At 41.9% G+C, this 14,261-nt stretch overlaps 1 protein-coding gene across 10 annotated transcripts; it reads left to right on the top strand.

The window, feature by feature from the left end:
- The first annotated feature begins 3,837 nt into the window (after nucleotides 1-3,837).
- On the top strand, nucleotides 3,838-13,500 carry matn3a (matrilin 3a). 10 transcript variants are annotated; one of them, XR_008071359.1, is made up of 8 exons: nucleotides 3,841-4,144; nucleotides 5,145-5,405; nucleotides 5,508-5,630; nucleotides 6,490-7,065; nucleotides 8,327-8,464; nucleotides 9,046-9,171; nucleotides 11,494-12,021; nucleotides 12,099-13,500. XR_008071359.1 is itself a non-coding variant. In XM_052471281.1 (6 exons), exons 1-5 carry the CDS (start codon nucleotides 3,979-3,981, stop codon nucleotides 12,004-12,006), a joined length of 1,026 nt encoding a protein of 341 aa, XP_052327241.1. In that variant the 5' UTR covers nucleotides 3,841-3,978; the 3' UTR covers nucleotides 12,007-12,021; nucleotides 12,102-13,500. The 10 variants fall into 10 exon arrangements, 2 of the variants coding, with proteins under 2 accessions (XP_052327241.1, XP_035650486.1); XR_008071358.1 differs by having other exon boundaries at nucleotides 5,490-5,630; XR_008071357.1 differs by having other exon boundaries at nucleotides 3,842-4,144; nucleotides 5,145-5,630; nucleotides 12,102-13,500.
- Nucleotides 13,501-14,261: the final 761 nt, after the last annotated feature.

Below are 14,261 nucleotides of genomic sequence, written 5' to 3'. Positions count from 1 at the left end.
TGTTTTTTTTGCTGAAAGATGACAGCCAGCGCTTAACTGTGATGTTGCACAATGATTTAAGTCTTTTCCTATGATATACAATTATTTTGGGACTGGGTTTTATTTAAATGTTACCATCTGCCAGCATAGCATTGTTTATTAACAGAAAAGGCTGCAAAGTTCTTCCTCTTTGTGACCGAGATTAGCCAAACAGCCTTGTCTACTTGTCCACCTGAGACATGGAGCTAATTAAAATAGGAGGGGAACTTTTGTTTTTGCACCTACATTTGGGGGGTGAATTATCATAATTGGATCATTTGTAAATTCACTTATTGTTGAGCTAGTCTGTAAAAAAAATATCTTGCCATTTTATAAATGTATATAATTGCGCGATAGCAATTACTGCGTCTTTTACAATGTAGAAAAATGCATATCAGCTATCTTTTGAATAGTTATCCATATTACGAGAGCTTCAACTATTTATATGGTGGATTCACGGCCGCAATTTATGGAAAATCACAAACTTTAGAGATCAAAGATAGGTTTGTGGTTTCCATCTGTGGTGAAATTTCTTCTGGATTTCGTTGGTGGATCACATCCAACTTTTAGGTGCATCCACCGCCCCCTACTGTACTAGTGTGAGGCCATTCATTTCTGCAGTACAATTGACAACCATGGCTATGAATGCAAAAAAGCCCACAAAACTGAAGTAGATATTCTTCATCACTCTCTCTTGGTCTCTGCTCCTCTACCACTCCCTTCACTGCTTTGGCAGACAACACTTTCTATACTACTCTAACCCTGGCAACCTCAACCTGCCTTTCACCGGACACCTGATCTCCAGCCCCACGGACACCCCCACAGCTAACACACACAACTTTCTCCACCAACTACACATTCCTGCGTCTCATGCCCTCCTGCACACTACTCACATCTATGAATCTCTGTCGTACACACTGTTGCAACATGCCAATAAACTTCAAATCAAATCAAAATAAAATCAAATTTTATTTATATAGCCCTTCGTACATCAGCTGATATCTCAAAGTGCTGTACAGAAACCCAGCCTAAAACCCCAAACAGCAAGCAATGCAGGTGTAGAAGCACGGTGGCTAGGAAAAACTCCCTAGAAAAGCCAAAACCTAGGAAGAAACCTAGAGAGGAACCAGGCTATGTGGGGTGGCCAGTCCTCTTCTGGCTGTGCCGGGTGGAGATTATAACAGAACATGGCCAAGATGTTCAAATGTTCATAAATGACCAGCATGGTCGAATAATAAGGCAGAACAGTTGAAACTGGAGCAGCAGCACAGTCAGGTGGACTGGGGACAGCAAGGAGTCATCATGTCAGGTCGTCCTGGGGCACGGTCCTTGGGCTCAGGTCCTCCGAGAACTTGACACCTAAAACACCGTAGTATTTTCGGCGCAATTCCCGTAGTATATTTCCCACGCTCTCCACCGGATCTGTGTCGCACCAAACAGCGGGCATCACCAGACACCAGGAATTTTCCATTTCAACTGATCCTCAACACTTAATGCCACCCCGTTATCACTCATTTCAATGGCACCCTGCTCCAGAGAGTAAAGAAAGTCACATTTATTGTCCCTAATTGTGTAATCTGGAGCGCCAGCTCCAGCTGGACTGAAGAAACACAGTAAATCATCACTAATCCACTCCGTTCACCAACTCAACAGTTCCCAATCTCTTCTCCACCCAACCCGACACCACGTATGGATCAGCCAAAATTCAAGGATCCATTCTCTCCACAAACCTCACTCCCACTGGGCCAGAATGATCCTTTCCATCCTGGGGATGAGGCCCAAACTCAGAGGTCCTCAGTGCAGGTACTACATCCATACTACCGTCAGGTTCCATCTCTGAGCTACTAGAGCACATATCCCTCTTTTTGCTCGATGCCAATCGTCCTCACCGCAACGCTTCCCTCTACACTCAGCTCCCGCTCATCGGTCATCACTGCACCTGCCACCAAAATGAATTCCCCCTCACTTTCGTCACATTTACTTTGCTTCTCCTGCTCTTCCAAAAGTTCTGTGCAATCCTCTACTCCATATTCCTTATCTGCCATCTTCTCCTTCCAGAAGGATTCTGCAATCCCCCACTCCATATTTATTAATAAGGTTCCACTTTATTCCTTGTACACCATCTTCTTTTCATGATCTCTGCTCTTTTTTTGGCATAGTCCTTTTCCCCTCAATCTATGTTAATGACAAATCCAGCTCCAGACTTCTTCAATGAGTTTTAAAGGGCTGTTGCCATTCAATAAATGTTGCATTACCGCCACCAACTAGACTGGGGTATGAATTCCTTATACTTTGCATTGAAAAAGGGGAAAGTGATAATTTTTTTTATATCTATATATATATATTCCCGGACTTCAACTCCCGAGTGACGCAGCGGTCTAAGGCATTGCATCTCAGTGCAAGAGGCGTCACTGCAGTCCCTGGTTCAATTCCAGGCTGCATCACATCCAGCCGTGATTGGCAGTCCCATAGGGCAGCGAACAATTGGCCCAGCGTTGTCTGGAGTTGGCCATCCATTGTAAATAAGAATTTGTTCTTAACTGACTAGTTAAATAAAAAGAGAACCATTGCTATGAATGCTAAAAAGCCAATCTTACTGAACCATATATTGCTCGTTGGCCTAACCCTCTGTGCTGGCACAGATTTACTACTGACACATATTCTCAGGATCCCTCCCCCTTGACCCATCTTCCTCTACTTTCTTCAATGCCTCTGCATACGACAACGTCTGCACTACTTTACCCCAGGTAACCTCAACCTGTGTCTCTCGCCTCCGGACACTTCTGATGCCCAGTCACATGGGCACCCCTAAAAATATGGAAGATAGTCCTATTTTGTAAAATACCAAGTCCATATTATGGCAAGAATAGCTCAAATAGGCAAATAGTCCATCATTACTTTAAGACATGAAGGTCAGTCAATCTGGAAAAAACATGCAGTTGCAAAAACCATCAGGCGCTATGATGAAACTGGCTCTCATGAGGACCACCACGGGAAAGGAAGACCCAGAGTTGCCTATGCTGCAGAGGATACGTTCATTAGTTACCAGTCTCAGTGAATCATGGAGGAGGAGGTGTGATGGTGTCGGGGTGCTTTGCTGGTGACAGTCTGTGATTTATTTATAATTCAAGGCACACTTAACCAGCATGCCTACCACAGCATTCTGCAGTGATACACCATCCTATCATTTGTTTTTCAACAAGACAATGATCCAACACACCTCCAGGCTATGTAAGGGCTATTTGACCAAGAAGGAGAGTGATGGAGTGCTGCATCAGATGACCTTGCCTCCACAATTACCGGACTTCAACCCAATTGAGATGGTCTGGGATGAGTTGAACCGCAGAGTGAAGGAAAAGCAGCCAACAAGTGTGGGAACTCCTTCAAGACTGTTGGAAAAGCATTATAGGTTAAACTGGTTGAGAGATGGCCAAGAGTGTGCAAAGCTGTCAAGGCAAAGGGTGGCTACTTTGAAGAATATAAAATATATTTTGATTTGTTGAACACTTTTTTGGTTACTACGTGATTCCATGTGTGTTATTTAATAGATTTGATGTCTTCACTATTGTTCTACAATGTAGAATATAGTAAAAATAAAGAAAAACCCTTGAATGAATAGGTGTGTCCAAACTTTTGACTGGCACTGTATATGTTTTAGATACTTCAAGAGGTCTTAAAATTAAAAATCAAATAGCTTAGTGATTATTGGTTTGACCTCCTGAAAACAAGGATCCTGCACATCACTGACCCTTCCAAAATGGTGTTTGGTTTGGGGAGGGGGAAAATGTGCTCTTTTCCGTCTTGCATCTGGATTGGACAATAACTACACACGTGCTTTAGTCAGGGGTCTTCAAATTGACCCTCCGAGTCCCTCTCCTAAACATTTGAGTTTCAGACATTTGTGCTGACTGGGTAAACCGGCAAGAACTTGAACGGACGTGAGAAGAAAACATTGGTACAATGAAGTCTTTATTCGGGAGTCTCGTCTACTGCATTTTCCTCTTTGTGTCTGATGTATACGGAACGTACCGCTTGAATGGATTCGATCCACAGCAGGTTACTGCTCAAAGTTATGCACAACGTAGAAATATTGCCCGGCCACCGCTGCGGACGCTCGCTCCTTCAGGTAAGTTTACAGAGAAAGGTGTCGGTCCCCCATACACCTTTCTGTTTGTTTGTGTTTTGTGTCATGATACACACTGAACATCACTTGATTGTTTAGCCAAGTACATTTTCCGCCAAAATTTAAAAGAGCTTTTTGAATTCAACTATTTGTCTAATCCGATCAAAATCTCGTGCCAACTACTCGTAGTCTGTCCACGAGAGATTAATCCGATAATTGTATACTTCTCCTCATTGGGAACCAACCAAGTGTCCGTGCGTAAAAATCGCGTAAAATATGCACGGAACAATTGGTTTTATTATAGTCACTCCTTGAATTGTAGATAATTCGGTCTGCTATAGGTTTGCAAATTTCCAGTAATTTTTAACCTGGTTTTCCAGAAATCCTGGTTGGAGATTCCTTTTGGGAACGTTACCAGAATTTTGCAACCCTAGTCTGCTATGTGGAAATTCTAATACGTGTACTAAGGTACTTGGACATATGCATTCCATGTTCATGCAGTTCAACAGGGCAATAACTCATTATAGATTTACATTGACTTTTTTTAGCCATACAATTTCAAAATGGACAAATAATACTTGATTTTGCTTTATTGGCTAAACAATGACATCCAAGTTTATAAGACCGATACCATATCTGTCAAATCTATATGTGCAACAAGACTAAATGCATGTGTAAGTAATTTACATTTTATAAAATTTTATAAGTGCGATATTCTTCTATGCTGGTTCGAAAACGAGCCAAGCGGCTACCAGCTCAAATGTCACTCATGCTTCAAAAACTAAAAAATCAGTATTCTCATGCTAACTCTTAAAGCAAGCGGAGTTCATTCTCACATCAACAACACACCCATAACTATAATTTATACAAACTCACATCGAAGCATAACTATCATTCATACAAACTCGCTTCGAAACTATAATTCATAGACTCACAGCTTTCCCATTTGCTGACTAACTCATTTGCTCTACCGCTCCTCCTCTCCTCCTCTGGTGGCCCCTAGTTCACGCCAGTGCATACAGGCATAGAGGCTATCACTACCACCACCAGCCACCAGGGATCCACCTGCCCGTGGTTTACCAACAACCTGGCCCTCTATCTCCACCCGTGGCTTACCCCAGATCCTCTGTCCCCTTACCACCTTACCAACACAGAGCGCCACCGGTGGTGTACAACCTATACCAAGACCTTTCACCTCCAGTAGTTCACCACCACCCGTTTAAAGTTTTTTTTCCACCAGTGAGCCACCACCACAAATTCAAAGGTAAATGTCCACACATTTTACCTCTGGTACAGCCTAAACCTACTACAGTGCCAACGACCCCTGTGGTGTACCTACCCACCACAGTTCCAACTCTACCATCAGTGACTACATTGCAACCGGTGATGACCACCTTGCCACTGGAGGTGACCACCACCCCTGTGCCGCCAACACTACCTGTCAGTACCCAAAGCGGCGTCGTCATCAGCACCGCCAGTGTGGAGACAGGTAGAAGCCAGGTTTCCCTTCCTACCCAACCAATTCAATCCATAGTTGTCCAGGTCAGCTCTTGTCTTTTTATTTTATAATAGCACAGGACTACTGTCACATAATCAACCATTCTCATTGATAATTTCATCACATAATCAACCAGCCAGAATTTATGTTATTTGCAATCTAATAATGACAAAACACCATACAATACTGGGGTGAAGCATTCCAGGACAAGTCAAAAAATACTTTCTTGTTCTCCGCAGTTTATAATTTGGAAGAGAAAAACTATGAATAATATAACTGGATATACATTTAAATACTTTTCACTGCATTAGAAGGATATTTTTTGTTGTTGTTTTGTTTTGAAAAAAACGAAGCAGTTTTGACAACAATGATTAAAGAAGGATACTGGTATCAATTAAAATTCTGCACCAGTTGGGATGTCAAAGCTTAATGAAGCCTTTCCATTCAATTTGACCTTTCACAGTCCAATCCTGAACTATTAACATAGAAGAACGGTTAAGAGGGGAAAGGATACAGTATGGCTCCATGAAAGGCATAATATACTGTAATAACTAACCTCTAAACCGTCTAACTGAAATTATTCACAACTCATGGCCTTGCAAACCCCTCTCATCCTATAACTCAAGCAACCAGAATTGTGCATCCCCCCAAACAACCATGAGAAATGTCCTTTTTCTGTGTAGCTGAATTGTTTCAACTTTCTTCATGGACACTAATATGAATGAATGTCGCTTTTCAATCCACAAACTAGGGCTACATGTGTGTGTCAATGAAATGAGTTTGTATGAAATAAACTGGTGAACATATGGCCATCTTGTTAAGAGCTGCAATGCTTCTGGTTTGCCACCAGCAACCGACAATTCGTGCAGGAGCCGTCCCCTGGACCTGGTCTTCATCATCGACAGCTCCCGCAGCGTGCGCCCCGGCGAGTTTGAGAAGGTCAAGATCTTCATGGCCGACATGGTCGACACCTTGGATGTGGGACCAGAAGCCACCCGTGTGGCCGTGGTCAACTATGCCAGCACAGTCAAGATCGAGTTCCTGCTCAAGGCTCACCTGAACAAGCCCAACATGAAGCAGGCTATCACCCGCATCGAGCCCCTCGCCGCCGGCACCATGACTGGCCTGGCCATCAAGTCGGCCATGACCGAGGCCTTCACCGAAGAGTCAGGCGCCCGGCCAAAGTCAAAGAACATCGCCAAAGTGGCCATCATCGTGACAGACGGGCGTCCTCAGGACCAGGTGGAGGAGGTGTCAGCGGCTGCCCGGGGGTCCGGCATCGAGATCTACGCGGTGGGGGTGGACCGAGCCGACATGACCTCTTTGCGGCTGATGGCCAGCAACCCTCTGGAAGACCACGTGTTCTACGTTGAGACCTACGGAGTCATCGAGAAGCTCACCTCCAAATTCAGGGAGACCCTGTGTGGTATGACTGAGCAGGGTGGAGGAGGAGACTAGTCTAAACCGTAAACGTTGGTTTTAGTCCGAGAATGTGTAGGGACCGTGTACAGTCTACAGGGGTGGTTTCATCTGTTTTCTCTTTAGCACTTAATTTTGAATCCTTAGGTTTTCTATTCAAGTGTAAATTATACGTTGACCAAATGGTAAAGAGAAAAAACACACCTCACATGGATTAAAGGTTTATATACCCTGGTACTAGATTCCAGCCCATTGGAAAGTAGTTCGGCCATTTGGTCTACTCTGGGCTTGTTTCCCCACATTTAGATTAAATCTAGTCACAGATTAAAAATCTATTTTAATGGAGAATCTCTATTGAAAGTGCCTCTTAGTCCAGGACTAGGCTTAATCTGGGTCTGGGAAACCCGCCCCAAGAGTTTTGGCCAATCTTGGTCTCTAGTGAACAGTCAGGTATGGTTCCTCACTTTTAGTAACAGACAGGATGGTCCTTTAACAAGTGCAAGGTGATCGAAGAGGTAACTGCTCATTAACGATTGACCAATGAGAAATCAAAGCATCATGCCACACACAGATTGCTTTGAATCTGTCAACCGTACAGCTTTGTTTAAAATGATCAGAATACTGTTCTAAAATCTTCAAAGTAATTTTGAATAGTAAATTGACTTTTTTTCATAACATTCTAATATTTATTAACTTGAATGTTGTGTACATTTTAATATTGTTTTTAAAATGTATTTATTTTTTATGTTAACAGTCCCCCTTCTATGTTTGCAATGGACCTTGACTGAGTTGGTGTATGGTCCCCCAGCTTTCCAGTCACATTAGGTGGCCTTCAGTGTATAGCTGGCCTTATCTCAATAGTCTATTGATATACTTCCATACACCTTTTTGAAGCTTGAAACTCAGACAACAGTCTTTTGCGTCTACAATTTCATCAAACAGGCTATGGAAACATGTCTCTACCTTCTGCACTTACACGCATATGCTCAAAAACATGTCTTAGTTCATTTTGCTATGGTATCTATACTTGTTATGCTATTTATACTATATACAGAAGTGACGTTTTCTTAGAGAAATGAGATTATAAATGGGTTATAAACGACCAGCGTTTATATATGGTAAGTATGTTTGATAATTTTGGCTTCTTCAGATCACGTTTGAATGCATACAAGCTATAACCGTTCCAAACTTACCACCCTATGAAATTGTACCCATGCTGCTTTGTGTGTAGCTTGATAGCGGCTTCACTTAACCCCGACTTATTCCAGGTTGGGACCCCTGTGACATGGGACACGACTGTGAGGACATGTGTGTTAGCAGCAGCAGCAACAACTCCTATCACTGCGAGTGTCGGGAAGGGTATCTCTTGAACGCGGACAAGAAAACATGTTCCCAGAGTCAGACACGTAAACCTCCCCACTATGTTTGCAAAGGACCTTGGCTGAGTTGCATTGAAGGTGTATGGTCCAACAGCTTTCCAGCCACAGTATATAGCTGGCACTATGTCAATATATACTTCCATACAGCTTTTTGAAGCTTGCAAATATTGCCACTGGAACTCAGATAATACAAGTGTCCTTTGCATCCACAATTTCATCAAACAGGCTATGGCAAAATGTGTCCCTATATGTGTGTGTATGTATATATATGTATATGTATATATATATGTGTATATATATATGTATGTATATATACTTAAAACATGTTATCCTACTTCAGTTTGTTATGGTATTTTCACAAATGAGCGTTTCTATCAAATTGCCATCCAGGAATGAAATTGAATAAATTAGTTATAAATGACCATTACATACAGTGAGGTAAGTATGTTTGATAGTATGCCTTTTTCAGAGCACTACCCCAGATCACCTTTACTTAGATAGAATCCTTATGCATACAAACTAACCGTTTCAAATATGATGCCAGCCTATGAAATTGTACCCATGCTGCTAGCTTGTCAGCTCCTTCCCTTAACCCCGGCTTATTCCAGGTGTGGACTCCTGTGCCATGGGACACGACTGTGAGCACATATGTGTCAGCAGCAACGCGTCCCATCACTGCAAGTGTCGGAAGGGCTATATCTTGAACCTGGACCAGAAAACGTGTACTCTGAAACGTAAGAGTCAGTGCGCTAACTGTGGTTGTATTCTAAATATGCCTCCTTTATTTAATTTGAACTTTATGTTGAGTCTGCTCAGATGCTCGACCCGTTATGGATGGTGATCACAGAAGATCTCTAATTTGTTTGTTTTCTTATAAGCAGCACATAAGTCTTCATTCCGCTTTTAAAATCCAACTGGTGCACAATCAATATTACTACTTGATTCACCTTTGGTTTTCCATTTGCCGAACACTTTGTAACACTCGCTAGGTTGCTTCAACGTTGTCATAGCATTGTGTTCCTGTCACGGCCATGCAAATGGAACCAAACTCTCTGTGCTGATCGTCTTGCCTACTAGAGAACACGAGAGCAAAACCAGGATAGGTAAGGGATTAGTTTTTGGGTATGTCTGCTGCTATCAAAGAGGATCAGTTGAACGTAGGTAAAGTACTTATACATGGTCATGTTTAGTAGGGAGAAAATGTTCCAGACACTACCTGATCTAGTCCAATAAGAACACATTTATTTTCCAGTGCAAAACACCTTTTGCTACGATGTACTCTACTGAACACAACCCTGGTCTGTAGAAGAACAATTGCAAGCCCAACTAGTATATGGAACTCAACAGTATAACAACATTGAGTGAGAGGCTCCTCCTGTGTGGTGTTATCTACTGTACAGTTGAAGTCGGAAGTTTACATACAACTTAGACAAATACATTTAAACTCCAGTTTTTCACCATTTCTGACATTTAATCCTAGTAAACATTCCATGTTTTAGGTCAGTTAGGATCACCACTTTATTTTAAGAACATGAAATATAGAATAATAGTATAGAAAAGGATTTATTTCAGCTTTTATTTTTCATCACATTCCCAGTGGGTCAGATGTTTACATACACTCAATTAGTATTTGGTAGCATTGCCTTTAAATTGTTTAACTTGGGTCAAACGATTCAGGTAGCCTTCCACAAGCTTCCCACAATAAGTTGGGTGAATTTTGGCCCATTCCCCCTGACAGAGCTGGTGTAACTGAGTCAGGTTTGTAGTACTCTGTCCTCGCACACGCTTTTTCAGTTCTTCCCACAAATTTTCTATAGGATTGAGGCCAGGGCTTTGTGATGGCCACTCCAATACCTTGACTTTGTTGTCCTTAAGCCATTTTGCCACAGCTTTGGAAGTATGCTTGGGGTCATTGTCCATTTGTAAGACCCATTTGCGACCAGGCTTGAACTTCCTGACTGATGTCTTGATGTTGCTTCAATATACTTTTCCTACCTCATGATGTCATCTATTTTGTGAAGTGCACCAGTCCCTCCTGCAGCAAAGCACCACCACGACATGATGCTGCCACCCCCGTGCTTCACGGTTGGGATGGTGTTCTTCGGCTTGCAAGCCTCACCCTTTTTCCTCCAAACATAACGATGGTCATTATGGCCAAACAGTTCTATTTTTGTTTTATCAGACCAAAGGGCATTTCTCCAAAAAGTACGATCTTTGTCCCCATGTGCAGTTGCAAACCGTAGTCTGTCTTTTTTATGGCTGTTTTGGAGCAGTGGATTCTTTCTTGCTGAGCGGCCTTTCAGGTTATGTCAATATAGGACTTGTTTTACTGTGGATATAGATAATTTTGTGCCGGTTTCCTCCAGCATCTTCAATGTCCTTTGCTGCTGTTCTGGGATTGATTTGCCCTTTTTGCACCAAAGTACGTTCATCTCTAGGAGACAGAACGCATCTCCTTCCTGAGCGGTATGACGGCTGCGTGGTCCATGGTGTTAATACTTGCGTACTATTGTTTGTACAGATGAATGTGTTATCTTCAGGCATCCTCCCAAGGATGAACCAGACTTGTGGAGGTCTATAATTTTTTTTCTGAGGTCTTGGCTGATTTCTTTTGATTTTCCCATGATGTCAAGCAAAGAGGCACTGAGTTTGAAGGTAGGCCTTGGCATACATCCACAGGTAAACCTCCAAAAGGCTAATTGACATAATTTAAGGCAATCACAAGCTTCTAACGCCATGACATCATTTTCTGGAATTTTAGAAGCTGTTTAAAGGCACAGTCAATTTAGTGTATGTAAACGTCTGACCCACTGGAATTGTGATACAGTGAAATAATCTGTAAACAATTGTTGGAAAAATTACGTGTCATGCACAAAGTATATGTCCTAACCGACTTGCCAAAACTATAGGTTGTTGACAAGAAATTTGTGGGGTGGTTGAAAAATGAGTTTTAATGGTTCCAACCAGTGAATGTCAACTTCCGACTTCAACTGTATGTACATACATTATGTAATATTTAACACTAACGTGACATATTGCTCTGTCCCAACATGAAGAGATTAAGGCGGTGGTGGTGGTGGAGGACCCTTGTAAGTGTGAAGCCAGACTGGCTTTCCAGATGCAGACACAGGCCGCCCTCCAGGAGATCACTGCCAGATATATCCTTTCTGTTAGTTCACAGTAGGAAAATAACTGACCGCAGCACTCAATATAGGCTGAAGACTCAGTGGTATGCCTCCTTCAAAACAATTCATGCGTTATCTTGAATGCCTTTTATGATTAATGGGCTGGGTTGCATGATCTACCATGACATTATGCATTTTAGATTTGTGGAAGCAAATGCTACTTTGTCAACTGGATAATCTGATCAATTGTAAAAACAAATATATGTATATGAAAAGAAAAGGTTATAAATATTAGTTTTTCAGATGTAACTGTTTATTAACCTTTTATTCAAGTTAGCTTACTCCTAATGTTTTACCATGGAAAAAGAATTGCCTTTACTCTTCTCACTAGCTGACATGACAGGAAGGGTGGAACAGATTGAGAACATTTTGGGACCTGTCTAAGTTGAGGAAGAAACGGTAAGTAACTATTCCCTATAAGGAAGACTAGGTTGAAACCTTCCAACTCTGACCTCTGTGTATTTGTTTACCCTCAGCAGGGTCAGACAACCTCCGATGGCCCCGCCGTCAGTCACGGACCACTGCAACACAGGCATGTACTACTACTGCTGTCCTCCATCACATCGGCGGATATCGACAACAACAGACAGTGGAACTTTGGATAAACAACACTGCAACAGCTAGAAGGAAATGATGTCAGTCCATGGTTCTTTAAACAAGCTATTGGCCTTAGGTCAGGACTGTATCAGGGAATTATGGGGGCTAATGGTGTCAGTCTGTCCATATATGAGCATCAGGTTCCCACAAAACGTTACAGTATATAACGGTATACACCTTTTAGAAATGTGCTAAATACATCTATTGTATTAATTCATTTTCATCAACTCTGCTTCAGCTAACACATTTGAATTTTGTTTTTGGAAGTTTCTTTGAAGTATATTGAGAAATTGAAATCATGTTCAGTAGGGACCAGTCAGTGAGGGGCAGCGCTTTTAATATTTTGTTCTATTTTAGAAATGTTATACTATATGATCATTTCCAATCTGGTAGAAATATGTAATTTGTTTTTTGTGCCCGCCATATAAGGTATTTTTGTTAGGTTGTGTCATTTGTCAGTGCAAAATGTTGAACGCTATAATGTGAGGAAAATGTACACCCCCATGTGTGCTGTGTACGTCAGAATAAAAAAACAAATGTACTGAATATGTGGCAATCAAGACCAGGGGAGGAAGTTATTTTGCACAGTGCCTTTATCCATTGAACTACTTGATGAATATTAAATGGGAAGTTCAGTATTTTACAAGTTGTTAGATTGTTTCTCCCTCTGAAAGTAGTCTAGACCAGAAAAAACAGTACTCCATGGTTCAGTTTCCTTAACAGCCTCTAAAAACCTAATGACAGGTCGAAGGAAAATGGCAAGAATAGTGCAAGTTAACAGGCGGGACACAAACAGACAAATAACAGCACAATACCACAGTGGTGTGCAGAACGGCATCTCGGAACGCACAACTCGTCGGTCCTTGTCATGGATGGTCTATTGGTCGACCACACCAGGTTCCACTCACATCAGCTAAAAGCAAAAAGAAGCGGTGCCAGTGGGCACGCCATCACCAACACTGGACAATTGAGGGGTGGAAAAATATTGCCTGGTCTAATGAATCCCGGTTCCTCTTGCCTCACGTTAAGTTAGGATTTGGTGTATGCAGCAGGAGTCCATGGCCCCTTCGTGCCTGGTGTCAACGGTATAGACTGGTTGCAGTGGTGTAATGGTGTGGCGAATGTTTTCCGGGCACACGTTAGGTCCTTTAATCACAATTGAACAAAGTTTGAACGCCACACCTTGTAGAATCCATGCCCAAAGAATTCAGGCTGTTCTGGAGGCAAAGGGGGGGTCCGACCCGGTACTAGATGGGTGTACGTAATAAACTGGCAACTGAGTGTGTGTGTGTATGTGTGTAAATATATATATATGACACCAACATCTCAGATTCAAAACAAAGAGTCACACGTGTTTTTAGCAGCACACCAAGTTTGACCCGCACTCTGACTAGTGACTATCTGGTGGTAGCAAGTGCATTACTTATGTACATACCGGTATTCAAATTTTCAATACATACTGCTATAATTCTGTACACTACATGTAGATACAAAAGAAGCTCTATGTGGTATTTGTTATATAAACCTGAGCTCCCTACGCTTAGGTGTCAGTATAGGAAGGCAAATATTTAAGTCCAGCAACGATATTTATGTTAACACTGTGTTAAAATGTACTCTGGCTGTATGGTAGCAGTGAGACCTTTCAGAAACGTATAGCATTGGAAGAAGGGGAACGATCCTTCCATTCATGGATCCAGCAATGCAGGAGTTTTGAAAGAGTTTACAATATTCTGTTCCTGCTGAATCTCATTGAGATGCAACTTTACTATAACCTACAATAAAAATAACCATATTTTTCAGATGATTCAAAGAAATAAACAAACATTCATTCCAAAGAGTGCCTTCAGATGTTTTTGGCAATCGTCAAGGTGCAAACATGCCGTGAACCAGTTCAATTGAAGAGGACCCAGTTCAAATAGAGATCACATGCGGTTGAAATGTGGTTGTACAATGGAATTTATAATTACCTTGTTCTGATGGACTAATTTAGCACAAGTGCCTCCAAATACCTTATTTCAACCACATGTGACCTCTATATTTGA

Source organism: Oncorhynchus keta, chromosome 19, assembly GCF_023373465.1.
Source record: "Oncorhynchus keta strain PuntledgeMale-10-30-2019 chromosome 19, Oket_V2, whole genome shotgun sequence".
NCBI lineage: Eukaryota > Metazoa > Chordata > Actinopteri > Salmoniformes > Salmonidae > Oncorhynchus > Oncorhynchus keta.
Note: the sequence above shows the minus strand (reverse complement) of the source record. Positions and strands in the feature narration are given on the sequence as shown.